The following is an 18,493-nucleotide window of genomic DNA, read 5'->3' as shown; positions in this document are numbered from 1 at the left end:
CCCCCAGGCAGCTACAGTGCTGAAGGCGGGTAGTAACTAGTAACGCACTAACAGTCAACAGCTTTTGCACTTCTTCAATCACAGCCAAGCACGGCCCACCCACGCCAGCGTACTGTCTCTGTCCAGCCGACCAGGGGCATCAAAGGCTCTATCGCATTCGCCGCGTTCCCACGAAGCAACAATGTGTTTGGTCTACGCCTAGTACAGGCGATAAATGGAACGATCAAAGCCTCCCTGGGTGTAAGAGGGCTAGCTCTGAACAAACGGTTTGACAACTCTCCTCACATCACAATCCTAGGCCGGACGACATGATTGGGAACCGCGCACCTCCTCCTACTCCATCCCCCAGCTCCGCTCCCATGCATCCGCATTCCACCCCCATGCATCCGCATGCAGGACGACTGCCGCCAAGCCAGCAAGCATAACAAGCATAACAACAACAGATGGTCGCAAGGTCAGCGACTCCACCTTCTTCACCGCCCTCTCTGTCCTATCGTCGACTCAAACATGCCTGCAGCGACTCTGACACACTCCCCGCATTTCTTCTCACTACGAACTGCGATACCGCGGCTGGGTTACAACATGTGCGTCCTGTCACCAGAGGCCTTTGCTGCGACAGCCTCGTGCGTACGCCACCGCGCTCACAGGCTCACAGGCTGGCCGCGCTGCCTGGGCGCCAGGAGGTGCCCTCCGGCGTGTCCAGCAGCAGTACGCCCTTGGCCGCCAGATCCACGCGGATAGCGTCCGAGCGAGCAAAGTCTTTGGCCGCACGGGCCTGGGTGGCAGGGGGAGGGTTCCAAGGTGGCATCAGCATCATAATGAGCATCAGTATACATGGTTGCTTTCCTGCACTCGCGGGACAGTGACGCGACCGTGTGATGGCTACATACCACTGGAGTCAGACCAACATGGAGCACCGCCCGCCATGGCTGCAGGACAGTCGACGATTTCATGTCGCAGGCACACGCCCTGATACCCGCCCTTCCAGCCCCTAGCCACGACCCCGACTCCCCACCTCAGTGCGCTCCTGAATGGCCGCCTGCACCGCCTCCTCCGTCATGTCCAGGCGCACCAGCGCGAGCGCACGGAGCTCCTGCAACACGGCCAGGTGTGGTTGCAGGCATGCATCAAGCACGGGCAGCCCTTCATCTTGAGACAATGCTTATAGACACACCCATCATACCCAACCACGTGGCGCACGGGCTAAGCAGCCTTGAATCAACACCAGCGACAGCCTGCCATACTACGGAATCCACACCAGTCCCTTGCTCTGCATCGCAGAAAGAGGGCGCCAAACCACCTGCAGCAGCTGCTCCAGCGCCGCCGCCGAGGCCGCCAGCCCGCTCGCCGCCCCGGCCGCCACCCCAACGGAGGCCCCCGCCGCCTCCGCCCGCGCCCCTGCCTCCAGCTCCAGCTCCATGCCCAGCAGCTGCATGACGCGGCACATGGCGCAGTGCAGCTGGGCCAGGACTGCCAGGCGGTCAGGCCGCTTGCGCCCTGCCTTGGTGGTCAGCAGGTCGTTAATGGTGCGCAGGGGGGCGCTGAGGGCGCCCACCGCCGCGGGGGTGTTGAGGTCGTCAGCCAGGGCTGACAGCACCTCGGACAGCAGGGCCGGGCCAGCGGCAGGAGCGGCAGCGGCAGCAGCGCCGCCCTTGCCCTTGCCTTTGCCGCTGGGGGCTGCTGCCGCCGCCTCCTGCTGTGCCGCCGCTTCAGAGGTAGGTGTGGAGTTGGCATTGGCTGCTGCCTGCGCCATGACCACCTCCGCCTCCGCCATCGCCCGTTGGCCCTCTTCGCCTGAGCATGGGTGGCGCACATGGCGGCACAGAGAGTAGGCGGCCTGATTGCTGCTATCGGCTGCCAGGGCGTCAGAGGCTACCAAGCTGCTACTACCACCACCTGTTAGCACACCACCCCCCTGCCCGGTATTACCCCTGCCTCCCCCCTGCAATTAACGCCTCTGCCTGCACTCCCCTCGTTTTCGTTGGTTTTGGTTTAGTTTGGGCTGGTACTTACAACCGCCCCCCCCCCCGCCTCACCAGCCGCCCGCAGTGCCTCCACCACGTCCAGCCGCGCCTGAGCCACGTAGTACAGCCTCCCACTGGCGTCCTGCAGGGGCCATGGGAGCGGGGGCGGCAGGATGTGAAAAAGGATCACGTGCGTAACACAGCACCAGGCCAGGGGATGTGCGGGAAGTGCGCACTGGCTCACTAATACGGTAATCCACCCCTCCACTATCTGGCATTGGCAGCAGCCGCGCCTCCCCTCACGCTCCTCCCACCTCAAGCCCCTTATCACTGTAGTTGAGCGGCGCCCGGTACTGGCTGGACACAAGGAACCAGCGCAGGGCCAGCGGGTGGTAGCGGGCCAGCACGTCGCTGTGGGGGTGCGGGGGCGGAGACAAGCAGGAGGTGAGGGCGACCGCTGGAATGCCTGTATGCAACTTCAGATAAACATTTGATGCTATACGTGCGCAGACGACCTGTCCGTGCCATAAGTTGATCCATGCATGCCTCCTCCCCTCCTCCTCCTGGACTGCCCCTCCTCGCGTTCCACCAACGGTATCCCGCTCAGATCTCACCGGATGGTGAAGAAGTTACCGAGTGACTTGGACATCTTCTCGCTGTCCACATTAACAAAGCCGTTGTGGAGCCAGTACCGAACAAAGTCCGTGCCGTTGTGCAGCTGGGACTGGGACCCATCCCCGCCGCTGGTAGACGCGCCGCCCTGCTGCCCACCGTGCTCGTGTCCGTGCTCGTGTCCGTGTTGGCCGCAGCCGCATGCCGCCTGGCTCTGAGCCAGCTCGTTTTCGTGGTGCGGAAACACCAGGTCACGGCCACCTGCAGGGGGTGGGACAGGGACGTGCGGCTCGGATGCCGGACAGGGAATGCCATCTGTGCAGAACTCGCCTCCTCCTCATGCTCGTCACGCGCCCTTGTAGTGATCGCAGCCCCCCCCCTAGTGCCAACACCCCATGCACCACGCCCCCTGCCCAACCTTGCCACTCACCCCCGTGGATGTCGATGACGGGCCCCATCAGCTCGCGGATCATGCTGCTGCACTCAATATGCCAGCCGGGCCGGCCAGGGCCCCAGGGGCTGGGCCAGGCGGGTTCTCCCGGCTTGGCCGCTTTCCACAGCGCAAAGTCCGCCGGCGATCGCTTGCGGCTGTCCACCGCCACACGCTCACCCGCCCTGCAGGTTCACAGGTCAGGAATGGGAAGCACACGGGGGTCACGGCCGAGGGCGAAAAGTCGATACCGTGGGAAATGTCCTCCCACACCCCGCATGTGAAGCCAGTACATGCATCTGTGTACGTGCTCATCACGTGGCAGCGCAGTGGCAGCCAGGTCCAGCGCGGGGAGGGACACACCCGACGTTGGCGCGGAAGCCGGGAAGCGGCCCCCAAGGCCTCTAACCACCTCGCACCCAATGCCTCCCTGCCCTTTACTGCACCCCAAGTCCCTGGCAATGAGGGGCCGCCGCCACCGCAACCCACCACGTTCTCCACCCGAAGCACCCTCGCCCCCGGTCTACGCCCTCGCCCCCGCCTCCAGCAACCCCTGCCCCCGCGCACCTGTTGTCCTCCTGCTGCCTGCCGCTGAGCCGTCCGTACCCGGGCAGACTAGCCACGTCGAAAAACACGTCGCCGCCATCCACCGCGTAGGCGTGGCCGTTGGCGATGATGTCGGTGATCGTGGAGATCATTTGCGGCACGAAGGCCGTGGCGCGAGGCTCCAGCGCAGGTGGCAGCACGTTGAGGGCGGCCATGTCCTGTGTGAGTATGTATGTATGTACGTCTTTCGGGGAAGCGTGGTGCCAAGCATGATTACCGTGATTGGGCGATGCAAGAAGCAGGCATTGGGGGGGCGCCGTGTGGGCTCCCCACTCCCGCAGCCTTCCCACCGAAAACACCCTGCCCACCTTGTTGAACTCGTCTATGAAGCGCTCCGTGAGCTCCGACGTCTCCACACCTGACTGCAAGGAGCAATGGGGCAGCCGTTCAAGACAGATGAAGTAAATCACGCGTATGAATGCAACGGCGCAGCCCCGGCCTGGTGGGCGTTGGGGCAGCAAGCACAGCAATCAACGCCAGGCAGCCAGGTAAACTGCCAGACTGCGTGCCTGCCTACTCCCTCCCTCTGTAGACCCTGAAGAAATTGCCCACGCCCGCTCCTCTACATACACACACACGCACACACACACACACACTAACGCTACGCGTAGGCTTGGGAGACATGTGCTGCCAGACCAATGCGCGACAAACAAGGTGCTACTGCGCCCCTGGCACTAGCAACTACGGGTTGTCCGGATACACGATCACGTGATCTGATAAACAACTGTAAACCGTTGTTACACACACACACACACACACACACACACACACACACACACACACACACACACACACAGTGCTCTGTTGTTTTCTTATTCGCTCGTAGGTGAGAATTTCATCGAGGATTGGGCGGGAGCTTGGACTTAGCGGCCAGGAGTAGCGACGCGGAGCTAGGAATCGTAGGAGTGCCTGGGCCTCACGGTACCGTGAGCACATGCATGGGTTTGCACCCTTGAGAGCGTGTGGACACTAATCCCCCCTCGAGGTTAGAGTAGCGGGGGTTGCGCGATTTCCGGTTGGTAAGACCGGCGGCTCACCGCAGCAGGTATGCGAGGTAACTTCAGGTAACATCCGTAAACCGTCGCTTTGCTGCATCGCATACACTGTCTTTGCGCAACGTTTTCCTTGTGCTCTTTAATATATACACACACACACACACACACACACACACACACACACACACAAACGCCCGGGTAGGGGGTTCCAGGCAACATATGCGGGTGAGTATACTCAAGGTGACAACTGGGGCAACATCGACAAACGCGGAGCTCGGTAACCGGCGTCGGTATTTATTGGTAACTGCGCGCGCGTGTCTGGCGGAATTGTTCCGTTTGATTCTTTGTTTAACACACACACACACACACACACACACACACACACACACACACACACACACACACACACACACACACACACACACACACGCGTGCCTGCTGCGCCCGTGCGATGATCTTGTCGTCAATGTCCGTGAAGTTGCGCACGTAGGTGACCTTGTAGCCGCAGGCGGCGGACAGGAAGCGGTACAGCACGTCAAAGGCAACGTACACACGCGCGTGGCCTGGGGGTGGGAGTGCGGTGAGGAGGGCGGCGGACAAGGCTGAGCGAACGACGCGGCAACGCAAGCAGCGACAGACCTGAAAGCGCTGGCCACGCCACCTGCCCCCGAGCCCCGACCTGGTCAGTTCCCGCACACCGACCCGTCGACTGGGCCCATCCGACCACTGTGCCGCAACATGCCATATTGCCATGCCACGTGGATCTGGCCCACAGGCGCGGGGCTTTCGCACTGCTGGCGTAAGTGGCGTCCTGTGCCGCCCCCATACCCGGGAGGCATGTTTGCACGTACCGATGTGGGAGTAGTCGTACACTGTGACGCCGCACACGTACATGGACACACTGCCGTCAGACAGGCGGGGCCGAAAGAGCTCCTTGGATTTGGACATGGTGTTGAAGAAGGTAACGCGCTCCCGCAGCTCAGCTGTGGGGGCCAGAGCACGTACTCCAGTCGGTGTTACCATGTAACCACAGATATGCACCAATTGGGCTGCCCTCCCTTCAATCGCCTTACCCTGACTAACGCCGGACGATGCAGCGCCTGCTACCGGCGCAACAGTGGCCGCGGCTTTGGCCTGAGCAAGCACAGGCCGGTGCGCCATACGCTTGTTGCCTCCAGAGAAGACGGCCCATCTTTGTCTATGACTAGAAAACTGCACAGCCATGGTGACCCGTTCGGCAAACGCTGCGTTCAAGTGTAAGTGCAAGTGTATTTATGGCAATTCCGCTCGAGCAACTGGAGCGGGTCCCAGCTTAGCCAAGGCCTGTAGTTTCTGGCTGATATTGAAGCGAAATCGCACGCAGTTCCTTTGCTAAGAGAGTCGCAGTCTGCGATGGGCTCATTGCGAGTGTTGCACCACGCTGGACGCTAATGGACGCGAAAGCTGCCATAGCTCCGAAACTTCATAGTATACAGCTCAGCTTACCAAATTTCAACCTTGCCGACTGGCGGTTTCAGTTTACATAGCTTCACCAGCCACCTATCGATTGCTTTCACGAGGGAGCGCTGCGCCGCGCTTGTGCTGCTATACCCAGCTATAGATGTCGTGTAAGGGTCTGCTGGCCAAGTATGCAGAGTGCATTCGGAAGACGGAGTGTATGGCGGTGGGTTCCAACACGATGACACGGCCCGCCGAAGGAGTCCTCGGGCGCAACCTTTGCCCGTATGTATAGGCGGGATCCTCAGATTTGGTTGAGCTCATACAGGATAGGACACGCGAAGCCACGCCACGGGGCTGCGGGGCAGACTGACACGCCCTCTATGCTTACTGCCGCAGGTGCAAAAGCGGGATCTAAAAGACTGCATGGCAGATAAAGCGCCCGAATGTGAAACATATCGCTACGCCCTGTATCAGTGCCGGCGAGGCCAAGTGGACGCGAGGAGCCGGATCCAGGGCAACAAGGGCTATTAGCGCCAGCCGGCTTCTCGTGCAGATGCCCGCCAGACAGCTTACCCACGCAATTGGGGCATGGCTTTGGTTTTCCTGCGGTGTGGCACAAGTACACTTGTCACGCAGGTGGCGTGCTGCCGAATCACATGGGCATGACCGCTACCGGATGCCGCTGGGTGTGAAGCAGTCATACGTGCAGAAAGTGCATGGGGCTGATGCTGTTGTAAATGCGACGTCAAGGTAGGACAGTCCTTTGAAGGACCACCTGCGGCCCAAGCTGCTATGAAGGGCTTGAATGCGCCGTCGAGCCCGCAGAGGGAACAGTGCATACGGCGGGAGGATCAGGAAGGAGCAGCGAACAATGCCAACTAGGCTTTGCCGGAGCCTGTCACATTCCTGTGCATACTGGATCCACGTCCGCGCTCTCCGTGTGCTGTGTGGAGGGGTGTGTCTGCAAGTGTATGGATGCAAGCAACAATCTGAGCTGCAGTAAAGATTGACAGATGGAAGAACGCCTGCAAGGTGGCGAGCTGCTTGGGCTGAATAGGACGTACGGTTGCAGGGTACCGGTACGGTTTGGGGGCCCCATCACCAAATCCATGACACGGTATAATTACGAAGAATTATTAGACAAGTGTTCCCCGGTCACGGGAAAAGGGGCTGAGCCCCTCAACAATCTGAGGCCGAACAACCTCATCGCCCGGACATAGCCGGGGTCGGTAAGTCGGTTTCCACAGGCACATGGCCAAACTTAGCCCATCAGCCCAGCTACCCGAGCTGTAGGGTTGGGACAAGATACGGTATGGGCAGGCGGCGTTGCTGTTCTGTCACGCAGACAACACAGCAGGGGAAAGGGTGGGGGGGGGGGTTAACGTTGAACCAATCCCGTAAGGAAACAGTCGCGCGGCAAGGAGAACTGCAGCTGCAAAGGGTGGGGGGGGGGGGGGGTGAGCGAGGTCGGCGTCGCCGAGCTGGCACCTCCCGCCAAGGTTCGCAACTGTGCATTTCTGCGTACATCGACGATACGCATGGAAACGTCTTCTCGTCATCTCTGTCAACAGCCGCACTACTTGTCATGCCGCTACGCATGCCCTGCCAGCCCCACCGCGGACCGCTACCTAGACACTAGCCGGCTCGTCAGCCTGCGCGCTTGCGCCGCTTCTTGGGCGGCGCTGCGCTCTCCTCCACGTGGCCTTTCCCGCCCCCTCCGCTGCCAAGATGCGTGCACGCGCCCCCGCTGCTGCCGCTGCTGCTGCCGCCGCCGCCACCGCCGCTGCCGCTGCCGCCGCCACCGCCGCCGCCGCCGCCGCCGCCGCCGCTGCCGCCGCCGCTACTGCCGCCACCGCTGGCTTAGCCGGCCCACTTCCAGGGGGGTTTGGGCCGAAGTTTCGGGGGCAACCGACAGCTGACCGCCGAGTTGGACACCCCGAACCCCTGTGGCGGGCCGTGCCTGTACGAACCGACCCCGGCTATGTCCGGGAGATGAGGTAGACGCTTGCGGCCTCAGCCCACTTTTCCCTTGCGAGGGGAACCACATATCTTGTCCTGTCACCAATTCCAAAACCCAACCTAGCGTAGCAGTACGGTACGGTATGCATGTCTTGATACAAGTAAATTCCCCGTGCAAGGCAGATAAATGGTTTTGCAGCCAGTGACCACCCACCCCAACCAAGACCCTTCAAGCGTTGGATGGGAATCCGACTCCAGCTCCTGACAGGCAAACTACCCTGGCCGACGCAGGCATACCATGTTGCCCAAGCAGCGAAGCAACTAGTGTACTCCCTGTACCACGACATAGAGGAAATCTCGCACATTCAAGCTGGGCCCATCACTAAAGCCGTCACTGCCCCAGAGAAGGGTGACAGTCTCCACACCGAGCGCTACTATGAGGTAGCTTGGAAGGACACAACCATCGTTATAGGAGCGGCTGAGGCCTACACCCGCATGAAGTATACTGGGACTGCTGCCGCACACATGGGATACGGGCAAGCGTGCTGCAAACATTTCCTGCGCATGAAATGGGACCCCACCAGCGAACCCGTAGACAAATGCCCCACCCTCCAAGGGTGGACCCCTGCCATCTCCGAACACTTGCGGAAACTTGCAGAACCCCCTACACCCATGCCACAACCCAAGCCCAAAGATGCCTGTCTTACACCTGCCCAACAGCAAGGGCGATGGACGCAAGCCGACGTGGCCGCGTCCCACGTCCGACGTACCACCAAACAGAACACGCGCATTGACACCAACCCGTGCAATCCCTACCTCGACGTCCACCCCACCGGAAGGTATACAATCCAAATCCCAGACACATACACTGATGAACGCACCCTCACCCATGTCTACAGCCCTACCGGACGCCACATAGCATCCATTACGCTAGGCACCTTGCTGACTCTTAAAGCTCGGTATGAACACGCCCTATCTACCCACCATGACGCAACCAGCCCGCACCGATCTCAAGGGGGCTTCCCGGAAGACTTGGCTAAACTGCTACTCCGCGCACGGGTAGACAGCAAAGGCAAGACATGCAAGTCAGCCCCCGCACGTGAGCGCTCTCTCCCCGAGTCCCTGAAGCTGGCGCTGTATAACTGCCTTGCCTCGACACACTCAGACCCTGACCGCCCAGTGGGGCTGGTGGAACGCTTTGCCTCTCCACTCAACTGCTCGGGCCGGGCCACTAAATATTACAGCCAACACGCAGCTGACTCCCTCTTCGGGGCCTCACATGATGCGTACACGGCCCCGTTTGATGGCCTTTCCCTCGCCCACCCTGACCCTGACCCAGACGCCTGCACAAAGGCACTGGCGTGGGCAACAGCATCGATCGAACACCTAGAACACCAGGCCACCCCCGCCATTACCTTCATGATTATCCCACAAGGCAAAGGCGCCGCCAGCCGGTGCCTTGTGAGTCCGCATGTCACCATCCTGGCCCTGATTCCGCCTGGCGTATCCGCCTCTAGCATGTTAGATGGCCTCGGGGCGGCCGACGAGGCTGCCAGCAGCAAGCAGGGCCTGCAGCTACTCCTCATTGCGAACACCACAGGGGTACAAGCACTCAACTCCAACAACAACCTGACACGTCTCCAAACCTCCCTGGCCGAACTTGGAGCGGTGCCACCACCGACCTCGCAACCTCCAGGGCGCCGACAACCACTGGAGTGGCCCGCGCGCATAACCCTCCCCCGTGACCGCACAGCCCCACCGGGCCGACCATACAGCCACCGTGCAAAAGCCCGTGCAAAGCAGCTAACTAGACCCCAAGCCCCAGCAGCACGGGGCCTGGACACATGCCCTACGCCCATGCCCACGCTCTCTGCCCTCTACACCACACGAGCTGCCTTCCCCACTCGGAGCAGCTACCTGTACGATGCCGCCACCATTGTTTGGACCGACGGATCTTGCATCAAAGTTGCGGCCGGTGAAGATGGCAACGAAATGAACAAACTCGGTGCCTGCGCGTGGTCCCAACAGACCGAACACATCTACGTCGAACCAGGTGGCCTCAACAGCACCAACACAATCCAGAGAGCCGAACTATCAGCCATTCTCGTTGCGTTAGAATACATCCGCCCCCGACTCTGTATGCTGGGCATGACCCAAGTAACCATAGCCAGTGATTCCCTAGTGTCTCTCTACTTGATCCGCCGAGCCCTTACTGCACCACAACGACTCCTACTATCCAAGCATAAAAACCTGCTGGAAAACATACTCCACGAGCTACAAATGTATGCCGACGCCGGGGTCCCAGTCCAGCTGCTGAAAGTCCGCTCTCACACAGGGCTCCTCGGCAACGAGGAAGCTGACAAAGGTGCCGCCAAAGTCGCCGCCAATGACATGGAGGCCATGGGGCAGGCCATACGCTTAGCACCAGACGAACCGTGGTCCAACATCTGGTGGCCCAAACGCAACTCTGACAATTTCTACCTAAGTGACCTAAACCGTGGAGTCCTGAACTCATTGCCCCCCGAAGCACAACAAGGCTTTACCAATAATACACCAGTGCTGGAGCAATGGGCGGAAGCATCTGCCAACATGTGCCCCACCCTCAGCAACCGCACCCTCGCCAGCTCCACCAGGCAACCCTGGCTGGTCAAGCAAATACTCTATGCCCGCTACGGCTACCTCTTCAACGCACAGCTTAAACGGCGCTACCGCCTGGGAGGGAACGGCAACTGCCCCCTCTGCACTATAACAACGGGAAACCGCGTCTGGGCGCGTCTGGGCCGCGTCTGACCTGTGAGACGCGGTGTCAGACGCGCCGAGACGCTGCGCGTTAAGGGGGAAACGCGGGGGAGACGCGGGAGAGACGCGATGGGGACGCAACCAGAAACAGTGAAGCGGGGCACCATTGCAGATAGCGCGTTTCACTGCGTCTGCGAGACGCAATGGAACGCGAGTCGTGACGCGGTACAATGCATGGAGAGCGCGTCTTAGCTAACGCGATGCGTCACACCAGACGCTAGCCTGATACCCTAGACGCGCCGCGTCTCACACACACGCGATGCACGAGACGCACTGCGTCTTGAGACGCGATTCGAAAACAGCTAAAACCCTAAACCCTAAAACCCTAAAACCCTAAAACCCTCTTCAACGCACAGCTTAAACGGCGCTACCGCCTGGGAGGGAACGGCAACTGCCCCCTCTGATGCCACACCCCTGACTCCGGCGGGCACATCCTCGGAGGCTGCACACACCCTAAAATGAAAGGTGCGTACATCAATCGGCACAACTGGGCAGTCCAGCGTGTCGCCAAATGCATCTCCAAAGGGACCTACGGGAACGGGTTCATGGTCATGGACGCGGGCCCGCTAGCCGACCTGCCACACTATGCGTCTGCACAACGCCCCCCCGCCTGGCTGGCTGCGGAGAGGACATCATCACCCCTTATTACAAGGCTCAGACCTGACATTCTGTTCATCCCAAACCTGCCCGCCCATGAAACACATAGAGAAGGGTACCGCCCGCCCCTGAACAAAGCACGGCTGCCCATCTATATCCTTGAAATCGGTTACAGCTCTGACGTTCGCCATTTGGACAAGCGGGAAGAAAAATCTCAACAACACCAAGAACTCAAGCGACTGCTGGAAGCGGCCGGATGGACGGTCCACTACTCCACCAATGAATGCCTTGCGCTCGGAGTGACTGGGGCCATCCCTTGCAACCTCACTAAGCTGCTCACCTCTCAACTTGGGGTGACCCACACAGCCGCACGAGTATGCGGAGAGAGGCTCCACACACACGCTGTGAACAGTGCGGGCGGCATTATCAAAATGCGCCGAGTAACCGAGCAGGAACTCAAACCGAGAGGTGGGTGAGCCACCGCTCCCCCACACCTCCTCGGAGTGCGTGGTGAGGTGGCAGCGCGAGGGGGATGGGCCTCCTCGCCCTAGCCACCTTACCCCGATAATCCACGCCAGGCCCCATGGGCCGGCGTTTGAATTATTATTATTATTATTGCAGCCAGTACGCTAACAGTTAAGCAGCTGTTTGTTTATAGATGGCGTGTAACCTGTACGAAGTTTATGAGTATGGGGCAGGGTATGGGGCCTTAGACAGCATCATACCAGATCATACCGGGCAGACGCTTTGGGGCCCCTGGCTGATGGACCGAGCCGGCAAACGGTAGCTTGCCGCGTGAGTGCGCTGGTAACAGAACTGCCCGGCTGCCGCAAGTAGGGATTTTTGGGTCACTGGATGACAGTGTGGCCAAGGCAAGAGCGATTCGCAGGGGCAGGCCAAACTATTGATATGCTTGAAAGAACGCAACACGCACAAGCGAATATGACGTTGTAGAGCCGAGGCCAGTGAGCTAGCACAAGCAAAAAGAAAAGCGTGAGCATGAGCAGCGACCGCAACTGCTACGTTACCTTTGACGAGATAACCGCGCGCCAAGCTGCGCCACTCCGGGTTCCTGAAGCTCTCAGCTGGTGTATACGGTTGTCAGAGGCTGGGCTGGCGTAGACTGCTCCAGCCGAGTTTTCCCTGCCGCCTATTTTTCTACAATAGGGAATAGCAATTTATAATACGTGGCGCTCGCGGTTTGCACCAGTTTGGCACTTTTTGTCAACGCAGGCAGGCAGGCAGGCAGGCAGGCAGGCAGGCAGGCAGGCACGGACAGGGGCAATCCTGGGGGGCTTCGCCCCCCCTGGATCGCTTCGCTCAGGGGGCTCAGCCCAAAAAGGACGTTTTGGGGGCGGCGGGCGCTGCCGTTTCACCCTACAGCTTCTGTCAGCCGCAGACTGTAAGATGCACAAAGCGCAAGCACCTACACAGCAAGGATACATTATGTGCTGCTGGCCGCTGGCTGCTAACTGGAACCAGCACCTTCCCAGGGGTGACAGGAAATGCGCCCGCTGCGTTGATGGCGTGGAGGATGAAGGGCATGTGCTGCTTTCGTGTGATGCTTACGCTGACATTAGGGGAAACCACGGGTTCTATGGATGCGGATGTTACAGAGGGGACAGTCCCAGCTCCCGAAGACGCCGAGCCATCACATGCTATCAGGGCCCAACCCCGACTTTGCTGGTTCTATGGGGTAGAAGACATGCAGTTGGCTTTGAGGTTGGCAGACCACCGTGGCTGGCCGTTTGTTTGCTGGCAATCTGGACGCGACGTACTGGGCTTCTCGGAGGGATGACGCCGTGGATGACACTCGCGGTTTTGGCCGCTCTCATCCAGCTCCAGTGGGTTAGCCGTGGGTTAACTTTAAGGCAACGGCTGCAAAGCTTGGGTGAGAACGGCTGCAAAGCCCAGCGGGTCGCCGGCTAGCCTGGATTAGCCCCGGACCCACCTGCGGTGAGGCCCGCTACCCCTCCCGAGCGGGTTAACTGCACCCAGATCAGCCGGAGCTCGCTCCGCTAACTTCAAGGTCCTGATGGAGGGGGCGTGTCATCCCTCTAGGCTTCTGAGGTCGAGTACTTCAACACGGCGTGTGCATGAAACACTGGGTCAGACCGGTGGGCGGTGGGACGAGGAGCCCTCGGGGCTCGGGTAGTCGCGTTACGTGGAGAAGGAGCGCACACTCCCAATCCCGTAACACATCATCCCGCATCCAGTCAAGGCGCCGTGCCCCACCCGCACGGAGCGGCTACAATTCAGTGAACGGACCGCCTTATGGTTGCAGCACGTGCACCCATACAGTGCCTAAAATTGTTTGGTGTCGGTTTCGTGGGCCGGCAGAACGTTTCGTGGGCAGGCTGATGTGACGTGATGTGAAGTAAGCCTCTAATCGCTGGCGGGGAGGGCGGGGCTGTGTAATTACAGCTCCCGCCGCTCACAGCAGCAGGACTGCGTCAAACACTCGCAAGACCACTTCGGACACCCCGGCGTGAATAATCGGAAGAATTAAGTTGCTTCTCTACCGCAAGTCTGATCTATTGCAGCCCAGTTCACGTGTTGCACCGGCGCCTGGCCGCACTCCGTCTCAACGCCTTCACCACTGTACTGCGAGCCCTCGCCAACTTGCCCCGTGGATCCCTGGCTGCTGTGCGCCGACACGCGCCAGTAGATGCCCCGAGCCAAACCCCTCTTGCGCACGTCCGACATCCACGTACATCCTAGTCCTCCTCCGCCAGTTGGCGCGCGCTGATGCTCCGCTGGCTCCCACACAACGCTCACGACCTCTGCACTCTGATGCAGTCGCAACTTACTCTCCCAATACACGCATTACCGTGCCACCCACCCACATCCCCTGCCAGGCCGCCATTTGTTCACCACCCACCGCTGCCACGAACCATCCCGTACCGAGGGCAGGCATCGTGGCAGGTGCACTGTCGACCGGTCAAACGAAATTATAACCCCCATTCGCACCGCGCAGTACACATACTGGACAGACGCCCGCCACACACTCCACCACGCCAACGCAGCATATACGGTACTCACGCGCTCATCGCGCCCACAACCAGCAATTCACTCTTGATAGCCACACACTCCAAGCTGTGCACATTTGATAACCCCCATCACACCTGAACACATAAACGGTCACACGCCGCCAATACACCTACACGCACACTCACTAGACACACAAGGCCCCCAAGTGACGTTACAGACAGACGACACGCACCTCACGCACATGCTCAAGCATTGTCGCCCGGCACCACTAGGCCCACGGATGAAGAGATGCTGATGGGCTCTTGATGGCGTCACAAGCCCAGCCATCTTGGCCATACACGACGCGCTTGCCGAACGTGACATTGCGCGCCACACATTTCGAGCTAAGCTACGCAGCGCAAACTTACGCCAGTGCGGGTGTACGCCCGTACCGGGAGCCCGGCAGACAGGATTAAAGCCCCAAATGCATCAGTACCACCTTTCGCTGAGCATAGGAAGCCGGTTACATCCCAGACACGACTCCTACCTTCACATGGCTAGACTGCCACGCCACACACACCCACGTTTGCGCGCCAACAACAAGCAGCAAAACGGCCGCATATGTTCTGATAAAATCAGCCAGGCTGCGAGCAGGACGCGCCCACAAGGGGTGGGCTGATGCAGCGAAGTGAAGCCAGTTCTCAGGAAGGCCAATTAGCTTAGCCACATCACATTGACAGCTTCATTTGTAATGGTTGGATTTCCTTGATTAACCGCGTGCTTCTAAGCGCGTCGGGCTTACTCAGAGGGCGTGCTGCTTGCCAATGTAGCATCACCCGCCCCCGGGGTACCCACAACAGGAAGCATCGCACCGCGGCATCGGCATCCGCGTCCAAGAGCAGCTTAGCCTTCAGCCCCGCAGTTAGCTGGAGCTTAACAAAAATGACGCGAGCGCTCCAGGCGGCCATCCGCACAGGCCATGTCACTTCAGGTCCTGCCCGCCACCGTTGTCCGAGTCCCGGTGCCGCCCGCCGCCGCCATGGCCCATGCCACTGCCGCCGTGGTGGTGGCTTCCATAGCCGCCGCCGCTACCTGCGTGGTGCTGCTGTTGCTGTTGCTGATGCTGGTGGTGGACGCCGCCGCCACTGCCGTAGCCGCCACCGTAGCCGCGCCCGTCACCGGCGCTGCCCATGCCGTGCATGCCCTGGCCCATGCTCTGCATGCCGCCGGTCTGCTGTTGCTGTTGCTGTATGGCAGTGTACTGCGAGGGGTCGTACTGCTGGTAGAAGGTGGGCACACCGTACACGGGCCGCATCGGGATCTGCGCCGCCCCAGCCGCACCCTGGATTTGGGTGGTTGTGACCCCGGCGGCCGGGTACACCGCGGTGCCGGCCGGGTTGTAGGCGTACACGGGGTACTGCACCCCCACGGCACCCTGCGGCGTCAGCGCAATGGCCTCCCCGCCCGAGGTGGCCACCTGCATGGCGCCCATGCCGGGACCAGGCGCCGCCGTCATATAGCCGTAGGCGCCCCCCGCCGGCACCGCCATGCTCACAGTGCCCATGCCCATGGCGCCCATGGGACTCATGCCAGCAGCGGGGTAGAAGGCGGTGCCGCCCACGCCCGGGGCAGGTGCCGCCGCATACACGGTGGTCCCAGCCGGCAGCGCGCCGCCAGATGTGGTCATGCCAAACACAGGCTGCCCCGCGTGGGGCGAGGCCGCCGACATGAAGCCAGCGGGCGTGACCGTCATGGGCACCCCGTACTGCCCACTCATGGTGCCGTACGGCGCTGCGGCAATGGCATGGCTGAACTGTTGCTGCTGCTGCGCCTGCTGCATGTTCGCCTGACCAGCAATGAGCTGTTGTTGCTGCTGTTGCTGCATCTGCTGTTGCTGTTGCTGCTGGCTCCGGCCACCCATGGAGCCACCGCCGCCATACTGCTGGTGGCTACCCTTCCCCATCCCGCCGCCCACGCCGGCGCCAGGCGCCACATTGCCGTGACTGTGCGGCGGCGGTGGCGGCGGTGGTGGTCGCATGCCTCCACGCCCCTGCTGCTGTGGTTGAGCCTGCTGTTGCTGTTGCACCTGCTGTTGCACCTGCTGTTGCACCTGCTGTTGCTGTTGCTGCTGTGCCTGGTGCTGGGAGACCTGGCTCCACTGCCCGACGGATGGCCCCGCCTGCACTTGCATTTGGTGCGGGGCCTGGCCCATACCGCCGGCGACACCCCCCATGCCCATCTGTGGCGCCGCAGGACTCATCAGTACGGCGTTCTGGACCTGGCCACCGGCTTGCATCATGGACCGCCCAGCCTGCATGGGTGCCGCACCGGGCCCCTGACCAGCCATGCGGTTGAGCGTGGGAAACTGTGTGGGCAATCCCATTGAAAAGCACAATACAGGTACGGTATAGGTCAGGTGTACAAAAGATTGACACTAACCCGGATTAACCCACACGGCGGCGGCACACAGGGCTGCGATGCAATGGCGCAGCAGCCGGGGATTCCCCTGCGCCTGAAAACTGCAACAAGCCCGCTGCCGCCCTGTTTACCTCCGTGGAGTAAGTGGGGACCTGGTAGATACCACCGGCCGGAACGGTAGCGGCGGCGGAGGGATCGAAACGGGCCGTGCCGCTGAACCTGCGCACAACCGATTGGCCATTGCCAAATTGAGGAAACCATGGCTAATGTGCGCCCTGCCAGAACTTGCTAGGGACGCCCACAGTAGGAGCGAAAGATACCCCCTGTTAGCACATGGACTCTGCCCCATCGCTCTGCGTGCCACCAGCACTGCCCTGTGCTCTGCTCCCACCTGCCCATGCCGCGGCGGTAGTCGGGGTCGCTCAGGTCGCGGTCCTTGTCCCGGAACACCGCTTTGCGTCCGCCGCCGCGACCCATGCCCATGCCCATGCCGCCCTCCATGCCGCCGCCACGAGGGCCGGAGCCATAGCCGCCGCGGCCGCCGTAGCTGCCCCGGCCCGGGCCCCGCCCAGGCCCAAGCCCCTCGCCCAGCCCCAGCTCCTCGCGGTACTTGGAATAATTCTCCTGCCGCTCCTTTAACGTGCGTGCCGGCGACTGGTTCAGCGAGTGCTCCGAGCTGCTTTGGGCCACGCGGTCATCGTCCTGACGCCGCAAGAGCCGCGGCTTAGGGCCGTGGTCAGGTGCAGCGGCCGAGAAACCCGGCCCACCACCCAGCCCGTTCAGACTCTGACCGTGCCTGAGCGCCATGGCCTCTGCTCGCAAATCCATTTCGCGCAGCCGCGGCTGCAAGTGACCAGGTCAAGGAGTGAAGGTTTTGCGTTGGTCGGGGGCATGGTCATCAATCTAGCCGCCCAGGTTGGCGCGCTGGCTTTGGCACGCATCCAACTCACCTTGGGCACGTGACAATGTGCTGTTCGAATGCCAAGAACGCGCCCCTGGGACTCCTCGTAGTCGACGGTGCTCGTTTGCAAGCCGTAGTATTGACCGACCCGGTGCGCCAGCATGCGCTACGAGTAGAAATAGTTAAGGGAATATGATCGTGCGTGCGCAATCAAGAAGCGCTGCAGCGACGCACCTGGTAGCTTGAGAAGGCTGCTGGGAACTGCAGCGTCTCCGCGACCGGGTCGGCGAGGAACTTCTCGATTAGCTCTTCGCACTTGAGAACTGCATGGATCGATTATATGTTAGCGCCATGAATACATGGTAATATTTGCGCCGATTTCGGACCTGTTTGGCGCTGGGCTGGGTCGGCCAGCGCCTGTCGCACCGCAGCGTCCACTGGCTCGACCTCGGCGCTGGGCTGGTGCGGCGCCCCTTGCTGATGTGACAAGCCATCCACATGAGGCGGCGTGGCAGGTTTGGCCCTGTGAAAAGCACACGGTCTCGGAGTGAATGGCAAGAGCGGCATGCCAGAGATGCCGGGAAAACTGCGCTCTCCCGACTTACACGTCGCTACCACCGCCATCGCCATATCCCTGTGACTGAGGCTGCGCTTGAGCTGCTGCGGCCGGACGGTCCGATATGCTCAAGCCAGGCAGCCCGGTTGAAGCAAGCTCCTCCCAATCAGCGTCTGGCTCAGCTGCCATGGCATGAACGCCACACAGACCTTAAGCAAGCTCCGGAGACGCGCGCGGTAAGACACT

General features: G+C 60.9%; 3 protein-coding genes across 3 annotated transcripts; 1 reads left to right on the top strand and 2 right to left on the bottom strand.

Annotated features, from left to right (window-relative positions):
- Positions 1-2: 2 nt before the first annotated feature.
- On the bottom strand, positions 3-5,964 carry CHLRE_01g069472v5 (uncharacterized protein). Its single transcript, XM_043059086.1, has 12 exons — positions 5,681-5,964; positions 5,459-5,590; positions 5,043-5,170; positions 3,921-3,974; positions 3,574-3,770; positions 3,007-3,191; positions 2,579-2,837; positions 2,279-2,375; positions 2,037-2,106; positions 1,301-1,794; positions 1,016-1,093; positions 3-775 (listed from the first exon to the last, which is right to left on the bottom strand). The coding sequence occupies exons 1-12, from the start codon at positions 5,766-5,768 to the stop codon at positions 650-652; spliced, it is 1,908 nt and encodes a 635-aa protein (XP_042929000.1). The 5' UTR covers positions 5,769-5,964; the 3' UTR covers positions 3-649.
- Positions 5,965-6,064: 100 nt separating this feature from the next.
- Positions 6,065-7,240, top strand: CHLRE_01g069107v5 (uncharacterized protein). The gene is made up of 2 exons (XM_001700192.2): positions 6,065-6,270; positions 6,444-7,240. The coding sequence occupies exons 1-2, from the start codon at positions 6,208-6,210 to the stop codon at positions 6,576-6,578; spliced, it is 198 nt and encodes a 65-aa protein (XP_001700244.1). The 5' UTR covers positions 6,065-6,207; the 3' UTR covers positions 6,579-7,240.
- A 5,760-nt stretch (positions 7,241-13,000) lies between these two features.
- On the bottom strand, positions 13,001-18,484 carry CHLRE_01g068742v5 (uncharacterized protein). Its single transcript, XM_043059085.1, has 7 exons — positions 18,297-18,484; positions 18,078-18,214; positions 17,926-18,014; positions 17,741-17,857; positions 17,182-17,633; positions 16,922-17,009; positions 13,001-16,737 (listed from the first exon to the last, which is right to left on the bottom strand). Exons 1-7 carry the CDS (start codon positions 18,434-18,436, stop codon positions 15,355-15,357), a joined length of 2,406 nt encoding a protein of 801 aa, XP_042928999.1. The 5' UTR covers positions 18,437-18,484; the 3' UTR covers positions 13,001-15,354.
- Positions 18,485-18,493: the final 9 nt, after the last annotated feature.

The sequence above is a fragment of the Chlamydomonas reinhardtii genome, chromosome 1, assembly GCF_000002595.2.
Source record: "Chlamydomonas reinhardtii strain CC-503 cw92 mt+ chromosome 1, whole genome shotgun sequence".
NCBI lineage: Eukaryota > Viridiplantae > Chlorophyta > Chlorophyceae > Chlamydomonadales > Chlamydomonadaceae > Chlamydomonas > Chlamydomonas reinhardtii.
The sequence above is the reverse complement of the archived record's forward strand: the minus strand, read 5'-3'. Positions and strand labels throughout refer to the sequence as shown.

Coding starts and splice junctions, on each gene's coding strand:
- CHLRE_01g069472v5 (XM_043059086.1), bottom strand. CDS start 5,768: ATGGCGCACCGGCCTGTGCTTGCTCAGGCCAAAGCCGCGGCCACTGTT. Junction 2,107..2,278: donor ACAGTGATAAGGGGCTTGAG/GTGGGAGGAGCG, acceptor TGGCCCCTGCAG/GACGCCAGTGGGAGGCTGTA. Junction 1,094..1,300: donor CGCTGGAGCAGCTGCTGCAG/GTGGTTTGGCGC, acceptor GCCGTGTTGCAG/GAGCTCCGTGCGCTCGCGCT.
- CHLRE_01g069107v5 (XM_001700192.2), top strand. CDS start 6,208: ATGTCGTGTAAGGGTCTGCTGGCCAAGTATGCAGAGTGCATTCGGAAG. Junction 6,271..6,443: donor GGAAGACGGAGTGTATGGCG/GTGGGTTCCAAC, acceptor TTACTGCCGCAG/GTGCAAAAGCGGGATCTAAA.
- CHLRE_01g068742v5 (XM_043059085.1), bottom strand. CDS start 18,436: ATGGCAGCTGAGCCAGACGCTGATTGGGAGGAGCTTGCTTCAACCGGG. Junction 18,215..18,296: donor GATGGCGGTGGTAGCGACGT/GTAAGTCGGGAG, acceptor TGCTTTTCACAG/GGCCAAACCTGCCACGCCGC. Junction 17,858..17,925: donor CAGCCTTCTCAAGCTACCAG/GTGCGTCGCTGC, acceptor TTCTACTCGTAG/CGCATGCTGGCGCACCGGGT.